The sequence below is a fragment of the Lutjanus erythropterus genome, chromosome 22, assembly GCF_056507025.1.
Source record: "Lutjanus erythropterus isolate fLutEry1 chromosome 22, fLutEry1.hap2, whole genome shotgun sequence".
NCBI classification, from domain to species: domain Eukaryota; kingdom Metazoa; phylum Chordata; class Actinopteri; order Lutjaniformes; family Lutjanidae; genus Lutjanus; species Lutjanus erythropterus.
Genome location: NC_139338.1, coordinates 10,004,885 through 10,016,061, shown reverse-complemented (window position 1 = coordinate 10,016,061; position 11,177 = coordinate 10,004,885). Strand labels below are relative to the sequence as shown.

Here is an 11,177-nt window from a genome sequence, read left to right as displayed (position 1 = left end):
GTCAAGGCTGTTTTACTGCTCTTAGATGTTGAAAAAATGTGGAAAAATGTATTTATGAAAAGTTTCCACCAAAATGTCAGGGGGTAGTTGGCAGCTGGCTCCTCTGTGATGGAGGAGACTATGCGGTGTTTGTTTTCATGATGGTGGTGTCTGCTGGCATCGGGTCCAAGGAAGCTCAAGGACTTCTGAGACAGACAATTGAGTGGGTTATAAAAGGATGACCTATTCATCATCTACATTATTGCTCAGCACAGGGTCAAACATACACTGCAATAATAGTTCCCAATAGTAATAATAAAAAAAATAATAACTACAATATTGATTCTCTCAATGCTCCTCCCAAGCATCCACATTATTGCTCAGTAGGTTAAATATACCCTGTAATAATAGAATAAGTGTCCAGTAGTTAAAAAATAACTACTGTACTGTTCCCCAGTATCTACATTTATGTCGGTACATACTGTGCTGAGCCAGCATTATTACAAAAAAATACACCATAATAATTACACAGTAACTTGTGGTCTGTAACATAAAGCCTTACCAAAAATAATCATGCAGAAACAGTGTTTGTGTTCTTATCTCAGCAAAGAGATGTGCTACATTATAAAAAGTTCAAAATAAGTATTTTACAAGCAGAGTTATTTTACTGCTCAAAGGTGATTCAGGACAGTCTAGATTGACCTGACGTGGGAAGTTCAAATGGTGGCAGGCACAAGAAAACCAGTGATATTTTACATTGTAACAAATTATGGAAATTTAAATTTATTGCATTAGACCAAAGAAAATAACTTGATATAATCCAGAAATTAGATCACAAACATGCATTGCAACAGTTGCATTTTATGTAGGAATGCTGCTTTTTGAGAAATCCAGCTCAACGTCACAGAAAGCGTGGTTACTGCTGCCAGTCTTCTTCTCTTGGTCCCTTGTCAGGTCTAGCTTTCCTGTTCGTCCCATTACCTCAAAAGAGCAGAGCACAAATCACAAAGTCAGCAGCTGTTGTTAGACTACAGCGTTTGATGTTGTTTCAGTGCTACAGCACTCACTCGGTCTCTGAAAAACTTGGCTAGGTGATAAACAGTTGTGTCTTCTCTCTTTATTGTAAGCCTTGATTCCACCTGCAGCTTCCAGCCTCCTGAAATATACATAAGAACACAAAAGAGCTCATTACAAAACAGTAGGACAGTGAGATCTAATTTTCATAACTAGACTAATCAGACGACTGTCGGTCATGCTACTGAACTGAAGACTGCATGATATGGTAAAAAATCATATTGTGATTATTTTGACAGATAGTCCTATTGCAATGTGATTCACAATTAGTGGGAATGATCACTCCGGCATCACAATTTCCATTTTCACTGAAAAAAAAAACAAAAACTAAAAGCATGATGATGTGGCATTTGTCAGGTCTATACCAAACAAATGTGTTTTCTTATATCAAGAGAACACAATTTATAGGCCATGGTATCTCTGCAGCATCTACAATGATTGTCACATATTTATTATCAAAGATTTGCAGCTTCTGTGAAATAAATATTGCATTGAGCCACAATGTGGTTTTGATAATATATTGATTAATTGTGCTGCCCTAGAACAGAATATGTTATTTACCTGTACATAGGCTGACTAATAGTCCCACACTGATAGTTATTATGGTTCCAATGGGACTGAAGTAAAGGTAGGAAAGAGAGTACCAGTTATTTGCCAGCAGAGACCTGGAGGTGGGAGAAAATATTATGTGATCAGAAAATAGGGCATGAGGAGTGAAATCTTGTCTATACAGACAAAACTTTGACATCAACATCAACATATTTTAATTTTTCGCTTCGGCAGAGATCTAGATAAACAAGAGAGGTTTTTTATCCAGCCAGTTAACACACTTACGTGCCATCAATGCTCTGTACTGGGTCTGTGGTGACAGAGGTTGGTTGTGCTGGCAGAACAGTGGCAGTCCAGTTGAGGCTGTCTGTAGTGCTGAAGTTACACCCCGCAGTGGTCAGTGACAGAGGCCGGGTCATCGCAGGAGTGGGAGGGTATATTTGGGCTCCAATGCCCACCCACAGAGACACAACCAACCCTGACACAAGGCCTGACAAAGCTCCCTAGAAGACATTTTAATCACTGACAATGCTAACATGGCCTTTTCAGAGGAGCATGGATAATAAATAAAGGGGTGATCTGTGAGAAAGTGCTATGATATATCATTTGAGGAACTGTGATTTTTATATTTTATAGGATAAATAATTGGTAGGATAAATTCTTATCAGGAGGAAAATCCATTTGTTAGATTAATGTCTTTTTTTAACATTACCATCGGTTGCTATAATCACAACAACAACAAAAAAGAGCTACAGATAAATGAGGACAGGCTTACTTTGGAGTTGGCAAATGGACACAGGATACCCAATGCAAACAGGCCAAGCAAAGGACCTCCAATGACCCCAAATATACTGATTGCTGCCTGTATAAAAAAAGCACGTCACTTAAATTGTAAAGTTGCCATAATAAATCATTAATCCCAGACAGTGTCTCCTGTTTAAGTGATAGTTCACCCAGAAATGAAAATTCAATCATTACCTACTCACCCTCAGGCTTTTACTCACCTTTAGTCCACATAACACTGCTGGAGTTTCACAGGAAAATAACATTGCTGAATCTCCCAAACAGTGGAAGTGAATGGTAACCAGTTTTCAAACGTACAAAACAATAGAATAAAATCATAAAATGCCTCCATACCATTCATCTGGTGTAACTGAAGTCTCCTTAAGTCCCAACATGTTGTTTGCACACCGTCACATCACACACCCAGTTCAGATGATGGGCATGTGCACATGAACATGACTCTGAGCCAAGGAAGAGATACAGGGAAGACTCAGGCTAAAAACATGGTGTAAATAACATTTTTTGGGTCAACTTGGGATCTTGGGGCTTTAGGAGACTTAGATTACACCAGACGAGCAGCATGGAGGCATTTTATGATTTTATTCTACTGTTTTTGCACATTTGAAAACTGGTCACCATTCACTGTTTGGGAGATTCAGCAACACTGTTTTCCTGTAAAACTCCAGCAGTGTTATGTGGACTAAAGAACTAAACCTGACCCTCAATCCACATGAAGGTGAGTAGATAGTGGCTGCGTTTTCATTTTTGGATGAACTATCCCTTTAAAACCTACAAAACTTAAAAAATCATTATTTATGTCCTTCAGTATTTTTGTCTACCTGCAAGATCCCGCCCATGAGTGAAGCCAGTCCAGACATTGCAATACATATAACCCCATAAATGAGACCTGCAAACGACATTAGGGAAATTCTTTGTTAATACACAACAGTGTTAGTTTTCTAGAAACAACTCATTCAGATGAGAATACTGTGAGGACAATCCACTCACTCAGTCCTTTTGAGGTCCAGGACAGGTGTTTCTCAGACATATTTGTGTACGGTTTGATCAGGTCCTCTACTGTCACTGCAGCCAGTGCATTGATGCTAGAAGACACTGTACTGGGATTGAAATAACAACAAAATCACACACAATTTTCAGACATACAAACACATTTTTCCATGTCAATCCCACTTTAGATTACTGAACATGTGCTGATATGCTGATCAAGGAGAATATAAAAAAACACCTAATATAGTCTGTAAATAGTCTGTACACACATAAATAATGTGCTAAATATGACCATAGTATATATTTTTGGTGTATAATCATCTGTAAATAAAAATAGCTGTTTCGTGTGTCAGCAGAGACCGCCATGTTGTACCTAGTTTTTACAGTAGCCCAACATGGACAAATAAAACAGTAGCTCTAGATAGGAAGAAAGAGATTTTGTGGCCACAGTAGGTTCTCCTTCACGACTGGAAGTGAGCTGTTTGCAATTTGCAAGCCACTCAATGTCACTAAATCCTACACAGTGGTCCTTTAAGTGCTGTGTTAACCTTAGAGATCCACTATATGCAGCTGCAACAAACAGTCCAGGAAGGCCAGGATAATCTCCCAAGATGTCCATCACCAAATATGGCATCAACTACAGAGGAAGGGAGGTACTGTGTTAACATCTGTGATCAGGTGATCGGGAGTTTCATACATTCATATATACATTTATAAACAGTTATATCCATGTGTTTTGTCAAGACACTGATCACCATAACTCACAGCCGTGCTATGCTTCTCTCCTTCTTACCTGATCGGGAGCAGAAACCAGTCCAGCGGTCCAGGGGTCACAGTTCTTATAGACCGAGAAGAGGCACATTCCTGCAAACACTGAGGACAGCAAGATCGATAACAGGCCTAACAGGTTGATGTACAGAGATCTGAAAAAATGGGAAAACACACACACACAAACACACACACACACACACACAAGCAAAGCACGTGGACAAAAACATCTAAAACATTGGAAAATTGTAAACAGAGGCATGAGACCTCATTACAGAAAAATTACTTATCTGCTTGCCATATCTTAAAAAATCATATCTTCCCTTTATTTGTATTTAGAATGTACACAAGACTAACTGTATTTTTGACAATGGCTGTCTCATTTTACTTGTAACTGGCTAGCTAGCTCGCTATAATGGACAGGAAAAGACAAGGGTTCAATTTTAGCTTGACAAACTATAGGTATCGGTCATGTGGGTAGAGCAAACCCAACCTTTTGGGAAATTTTCTTCTAAAGTATCAATCCAGGATAATAACTGAGATAAGATTAGACTTATAAAGTCACTGTAATTGACATTTCTGAAAGGTGAACATTTACCACATTTTCAAAGGTAAATGTGTACATGTGTACGACTCAGTACAACCCTACTAAGGTGACCGAGTTAACCACTTGATTTATATTTGTCCTTTGTACTACTGTCTGATGAGTGAGAAATGGAACACTAAGTTTATCAATGATTGCTTTCAACAGAAATATTAAAATATATACCAACAGACAATCACATTAGCCAGTATTGTCAAGATTTATACCCTATCAAGTACATGTCTCAGGACTCACAGTCTGGCCTGAGAGACGCTCTTGCAGGAGATGTATCTCTGAACCTGGGCCTGGTTGATCCCGTAGACACTGACCCAGACAAATGTCCCTCCGATGGTTACAGTCCAAAAAGTGTGTCTCCTCAGAGGGTTTGTGTCGAAGCTAGTGAAACAGAAAAAGAAGGCAGTTTGGATTTCAGTGCTTCACCATTCTCAAAGACGCGTTCCCTCAAAGAAGAAGGCAAAGCTGAGAAGCGCACAGACACAAAACTAATAGTGAATTTAAGAAGCCTATGCCAACTTGTTCAGACAGAATTTTCAAAGTTGGTGGATTAATCTTGGATTCAATGTTTCAGCAGAGAAACAGAACAGAGGGTTTGAAGTTTTTAGCACCATAAACACAGCAGATTGTTTTTCATCATGGAAAGAACAGTATTGTGTACAGTGTACTCTTGTGGTTCACATCTGGGCTGTCAACAAGGGCCCATAATATGCCTGTTGCAGTGGCTCTGTGAAAATAATGCTGCTCCTGCACCTCTTCTCTCAAGAGTTAATCTCTTTCTATTGTTAAATAGAGCATTTAACCCTGACACATACTTACTCCCAAAAGTTGAGTCTCCCTCCTTGTTGAGAATCTGAAACGATAGGGTAAACTCCACCTTGTAAGACCACAGATCTGATGATGACAGACAGGAAGCCTGCAAGCATGATACCAAGCTGTAGAGGGACATTTTGATGAGTTAGGTTGCTTCCCTGTTTGTTTTCACCAGTTTATTGCATTTAAACTATTGTGTGTAATTAACATATTGTGTATAATGCATTATCCCAAAAAGTTAACATATGATGATTATAAAAATATAACAGTTTTGTATGTGTTTCTTGCTGTTGTGGCCCGCAGAAACACTGGTGGACAGTATTGTCACTAGCAACCACAAAAAGATATGACACATGCATGGTAATCCCTGACTTGACCAGTCAGTTTAACTCCTTTGTGATTCCCTCACAAATCTTACCAATGAGCACCAGCAGTACCTACCTGAATCACATCTGTCCACACCACTGCCTTAAGACCACCCTGCAACAATGTAGACCACAAACAGATGTTGTCCCTGCTATTCTGAGGAAAACACTCAGTGATGTCAATTCTAGTTACGTAAAAATTAAGCAGTTATTTACATTTTAATTTTGTGCACAACAGAAGCCAGCTGTTACGTACCAGTGTGCAGTAAAAGGTACAGACCACACCTGTGGATATAACTGCACCCCACAGATCCATACCAGTTACTGCAGAGAAAGGGAGGGCTTCAGACATACTCGACTGAGCAGAACCAAGCAGCTTTAAGTGCCCTCATGCAGGAACATTTCATGAATCAGACTGAAGTGGAATGAAACCAACATACCTTGGTTTAAAGCTAGAGCTGGGGCATAAATGACGATTCCAGTGTACAGGATCTGTTCAGAGAAATGATACACTTCTAAATGACCCTCGGGTTTGCTGTTTTGTCCTCAGTGGTCAAAGCTCTGTCATTATGTGTTGACCTGCTTCTTACTCACTGTCTGAACAATGAAGAGCACAGTTCCCAGCAGACGTGCTGCTCTGTTGAAACGCAGCTCCAGATACTTGGCAGAGACATGACACAGACAATACAAAAGGTTGGTGACACGAAAATTCAGGAAGTTATCATAACCTCTTCTCGCAAACTGATCATGAGCCTTGACTTTAAATAAATGTAATCACTCATTCAGGGGTATATCAACCACAGACTAGGCCAAGAACGTGCTATTTATTGTTTCCATGTCATTTGTAGCCACCAACCTTTTTTATTTGCACAGTATGACAATAGCAGTCAAATATCTGGTTTCTCTAGTCTTTTATGGGTAAACACATTTCATGGCTTTGTGAATAGAAAAGAATACAATAATAAAGCAACTGCTAATCTACAAACCAAGCCACACTCACCTCATATGTGCTGGTGATGGCCAGCCTGTAAAAGACTGGCAGAAAGACCTCAGACGTCACCACCAACGCCATTACATAGGAGAGACCATAAAAAACAATATTGGCTCCATAGCGGTATACCTACAGAGGAGTAATATGAATAAGTAGTGTGTTCTATAATTTTGTAAAGTTATCTAATACATCTTAAAGTTTCTGTATTTTGCAATACACAATTTGCTAATATGTTTTCTGTAAATTAATTAATTTATTTTGAAATGTGTCCATGAATTCCCTTTTTAATTGTCTCATTGCCTCTGTCACTATTTCTCAGATTCTTTTGAAAAGTGAGGGTAACTGAACTGGGAAAGTGATGCATCTCTCACCACTGAAAACATTTCTTGCCTTAAAAAAATGTAGCATGCAGACTGAAAAAGACATAAAATGATTTTTCAGGAGAGATGGTTTTTGCATTTGTCCCTTGGGAATGTGCTATAACCTTACCTCTGCTGGGTTGGCCAGCACTGTGATGGCTGACATGAAGCTGGCTGTCAGGGACAAGGAGACAGGCAGGGCCGTCAGTCTTCGGCCCCCTATTAGGAAGTCCCCCGAGCTTAGCTGGCCCCTGTCTTCCCAGGCATAATAGACCCCGACTGCTGCCGACACCACGAGCATGAGAGCAAACACCACATAGTCTGCTACCGCAAATGATCCAGCTACCAGGGAATCCCCTGACATTTTGGGAGAAAACTAGAAATCAAACTTTTCACAAAATTATTAAAATTGTTCCATGTGGTTTGCACTTGAGACGAAAATCAGATAGTGCTATATAAATTAAGAGGAGTCCTGATGCATCACCTTCTCACTCAGAACTGAGCTGAGAGCAGGACCACGGAAAGAAACCTTTTATATGTATGTGTGTGTGTGTGTGTGTGTGTGTGTGTGTCTGTGTGTGTGTGTGTGTGTGTGTGTGTGTGTGTGTGTGGAGTGAGGGAGAGCATTCCAGGCAGGTACATGTGAAGTCAACAGGCGAGGAGACTGAATTGTTCATCTGACCACAAGATAAAAGCTATCATCAGTCAAGACTTCAGACATTCATACACACACGAATACACACAAAATACTACTCCGTAAATAGTGACTCTGTCAATACGTGGACTCATTTCTCGAAAGGAAGAATTAATTTATTTAAGTCTTGAAGTTTGCATATTATTCAAAACATTGACTTTGCAACATGTCAGAATTGATTACAGCATGTGATAAAGCATGGTGTGGATGTAGTTAAAATGTCACAAGTTCTTCACCCATTTGTGATATCAGCTCAGTTTAAATATTTTTACGAAGCTCTTTTAAGAGTTTCTATCTTTCAGTACTTTCAAGTAATCGATTATCAACTATTAAATGAATCCCCAATTATTCTGATAAGTGATTAATTGTTTTGAGTAATTTTTGCAGACGCTCAAATGTGAATACTTTCTGTTTTTTTTTAGTCCTCTATGACAGTAAACTGAATATCTCTGGGTTGTGGACAGCGGGGCAATGTTGGGCAAGTTACTCAGGAAATGCAGTAAATTACTTTTCAACAAATGGATCTGCCAGATAAAACACTACCATTTCCAGACTATCAATTCATTTTTGATTAATAAGTTTTAATCAGGTAAATTTTGGACAGCGATTAATCAATTAATGATGAACCTAAACATTACCATCACAAGCTGTGGACAAAACAAGACATAGGATGTCATCTTGACCTTTGGGAAACAGTTATCAACATTTTTCACCTTTTCCTGACATTTTTTCATCCAAAAACTATCTCATTAGGCAAGACAGATTCAGTAGGACAAACGTATTGCAAAAAATCAAGAACAGTGGACAGCAGGAACAACACTGGGCACATTTCTACAAACGATTTTTTAAAAATTTGCTGTTACTCTTTCTGTGCAAGGCAACTGTTTCAACAAGTTGTTTTTGTTCTGAACTGTTGTGCACAATACACCCTGTGTTGCAGTGTTCACTGCTTCTGAAATGGGTCAACTAGCTAGATACTGATAAAGAACAGATCTCTGAAATTTAAACAATTTAGCAAAGCAGGCAGAGAGGAGGGGCAGGACTTAAGTAAACTGTGGCTTCATAATTCCTTGAGTAAATGACGGGAAAGGTTTGTGTGGTTGTGGAATTTTTGGGATTTAGATCTAGATAAACACAGAGCATGATAGTACTGAATCACATGCACTGTGAATTACTACAACAGTAGTGTTATGACTTTGAAGAGTGCTTTCATTTAAGATAAAGTGGGTTAATATTACTTATTTTTTCACTGTTACAATTGCTCTCCTCCTATGGTGACAGATGTGTCAATTACCTGTCACTTAATAAATATCCAAAGGGGGAACAATAGAGGAAAGATGAGAATATGTTTTACCAATAGCATTGAAATTATATGATTCATAATAATATGAAAAAAATAGAGTTATCACAGGTGTTATCAATTATAGTAATTAAGGTCCCATTCTATTTCGTGTGAGAGTGCCTTTGAGTAAACCAAGTTGCGCTGACCTGAACGTAACGGAACACTAATTAGTATTATTGGTGCTAAACTCTCGCGAGATTTGTATGCGTTTCTTCATTGCTCACCTTGTACAAACTAGCTAATCCTGTTTTATGATGTTAGAGCGTGATGGTTACGATGAGGGTTGATTTAGGGACAGACAAAAATCTGGTTAAGGTTAGAGAAATGATTACTCTCGCGAGATCTTTCGCGTGATTGGACATAACCCTTAACTGGTGGCCGGTAGCTAACGTTAAACCTGTTTTAGAAAGTGACATAACCTACTAGGGAGAGCATTTGTGGTTGTCTGTTTTATTCTTACCTTATGTAAACATGGCGCAGAGTGGACTATTCGTTCAACCCCATATACTATGGCAAGCCGTTTTAACATTTAATAGCTAAATATGACTATCCGGAATTAACATTATAGATATCAATAATTTCATTTTGACTAGTCGTAATTATATTGTGACTAGTAAATATTTTCATTGAAGATATCTATAACTTCATTCTGACTAGTCAAAAGTACATTTAGAGATATCTGCAATTCAATTTTGACTAGTCAAAACAGAATTGCAGATATCCGAAATGACGTCACTTAAACTGACACTCGACTCGTCACACATCCTAAATGACAATTACAGATATCTGTAATTCAGTTTTGACTAGGCGGAATGAAAATTAAAGATATCTCAAACGTAATTATGACTAGTCAGAATTGTTGTGCAAGACGTTGCGCATGCAAGGCTTCCCATTCGTTTGCTCATTATTATGGCAAGCTTTCCATTGGATACTGGCTCAGTAAACAAAACAATTGAACAGTGTTAGAAGAAGAAATGCACATGAAGAAGAAAAAGTAGAAGAAATGGCGGTTGCTGTTGTGAACAAGGTTGTCAGAAAATGCCACGAAATAGAACAAGTTTATCGCCAAGGAATTTGGTTTGAAGGGTTTTGATTGATTGACTAGGAAGCCCTATAGCCATACACATGGCAAGCCACTCCTACCACCCACTTGCTCCCGCCTCCCACTTTTACAGATATCTGCAATGTCATTTCGCCTTGTCAAAACTCCAATACAAGATATCTGCAATTACATTCTGACTAGGTAGATTGCAGGTAAAAGATATCTCCAATTCGAGATATCTCTAATCAAAATCCATTCCAAGATATCCACAACCCGATTATAGATATCTACATCTGAATTATGACTATCCATAATCCCAGCTAGAGATATCTACAACATAATTTTGACTAGTCGTAATTCCAACTCAAGATATCTATAATGTAATTCTGGCTAGGTAAAACTCATTTTAAGATATCTCGAAAAAACAAAGCAGATATCTTGAATTAAGGGCATTTGGAGATATCTTTAAATGGAATTAGGGATATCCATAATTCAGATGTAGATATCTTTAAATGGAATTAGGGATATCCATAATTCATATGTAGATATCTGCAATGTGAGTTGTGGATATCTGCAATTAAATTATGGATATCTGTAATGACAAACCCCATACACATGAATGGGAAAAGTGATGTCATTTGTCCTAGTAAAAATTACATTGTGGATATCTGAAATGATAATTGTGTATAGGAAGAATTACTTTGTGGATATCTGAAATGTTATTTTTGAATAGGAAGAAATGAATTACAGATATCTGCAATACATATCCAGCCTAGCTATTAAATGTTAAAACGGCTTGCCATACATGTTCT

The 11,177-nt window shown here is 38.4% G+C and overlaps 1 protein-coding gene across 1 annotated transcript; it reads right to left on the bottom strand.

Annotated features, from left to right (window-relative positions):
• Positions 1–639: 639 nt before the first annotated feature.
• slc5a8 (solute carrier family 5 member 8) lies at positions 640–7,762 on the bottom strand. Its single transcript, XM_084710874.1, has 17 exons — positions 7,418–7,762; positions 6,938–7,057; positions 6,532–6,597; positions 6,378–6,429; positions 6,194–6,261; positions 6,014–6,052; positions 5,579–5,694; positions 5,000–5,140; positions 4,187–4,316; positions 3,942–4,030; positions 3,394–3,503; positions 3,225–3,292; positions 2,378–2,464; positions 1,888–2,105; positions 1,615–1,718; positions 1,047–1,135; positions 640–960 (listed from the first exon to the last, which is right to left on the bottom strand). Exons 1-17 carry the CDS (start codon positions 7,649–7,651, stop codon positions 841–843), a joined length of 1,851 nt encoding a protein of 616 aa, XP_084567000.1. The 5' UTR covers positions 7,652–7,762; the 3' UTR covers positions 640–840.
• Between the last annotated feature and the right edge of the window lie 3,415 nt (positions 7,763–11,177).

Excerpts from the sequence above, each read along its gene's own strand:
- slc5a8 (XM_084710874.1), bottom strand. The coding sequence starts at position 7,651 with ATGTCAGGGGATTCCCTGGTAGCTGGATCATTTGCGGTAGCAGACTAT. Across the intron at positions 6,053-6,193 it reads GTACCTTTTACTGCACACTG|GGTGGTCTTAAGGCAGTGGT; the intron begins GTACGTAACAGC and ends ACATTGTTGCAG. Across the intron at positions 2,465-3,224 it reads TCATGGGCGGGATCTTGCAG|GCAGCAATCAGTATATTTGG; the intron begins GTAGACAAAAAT and ends TTTTTTATACAG.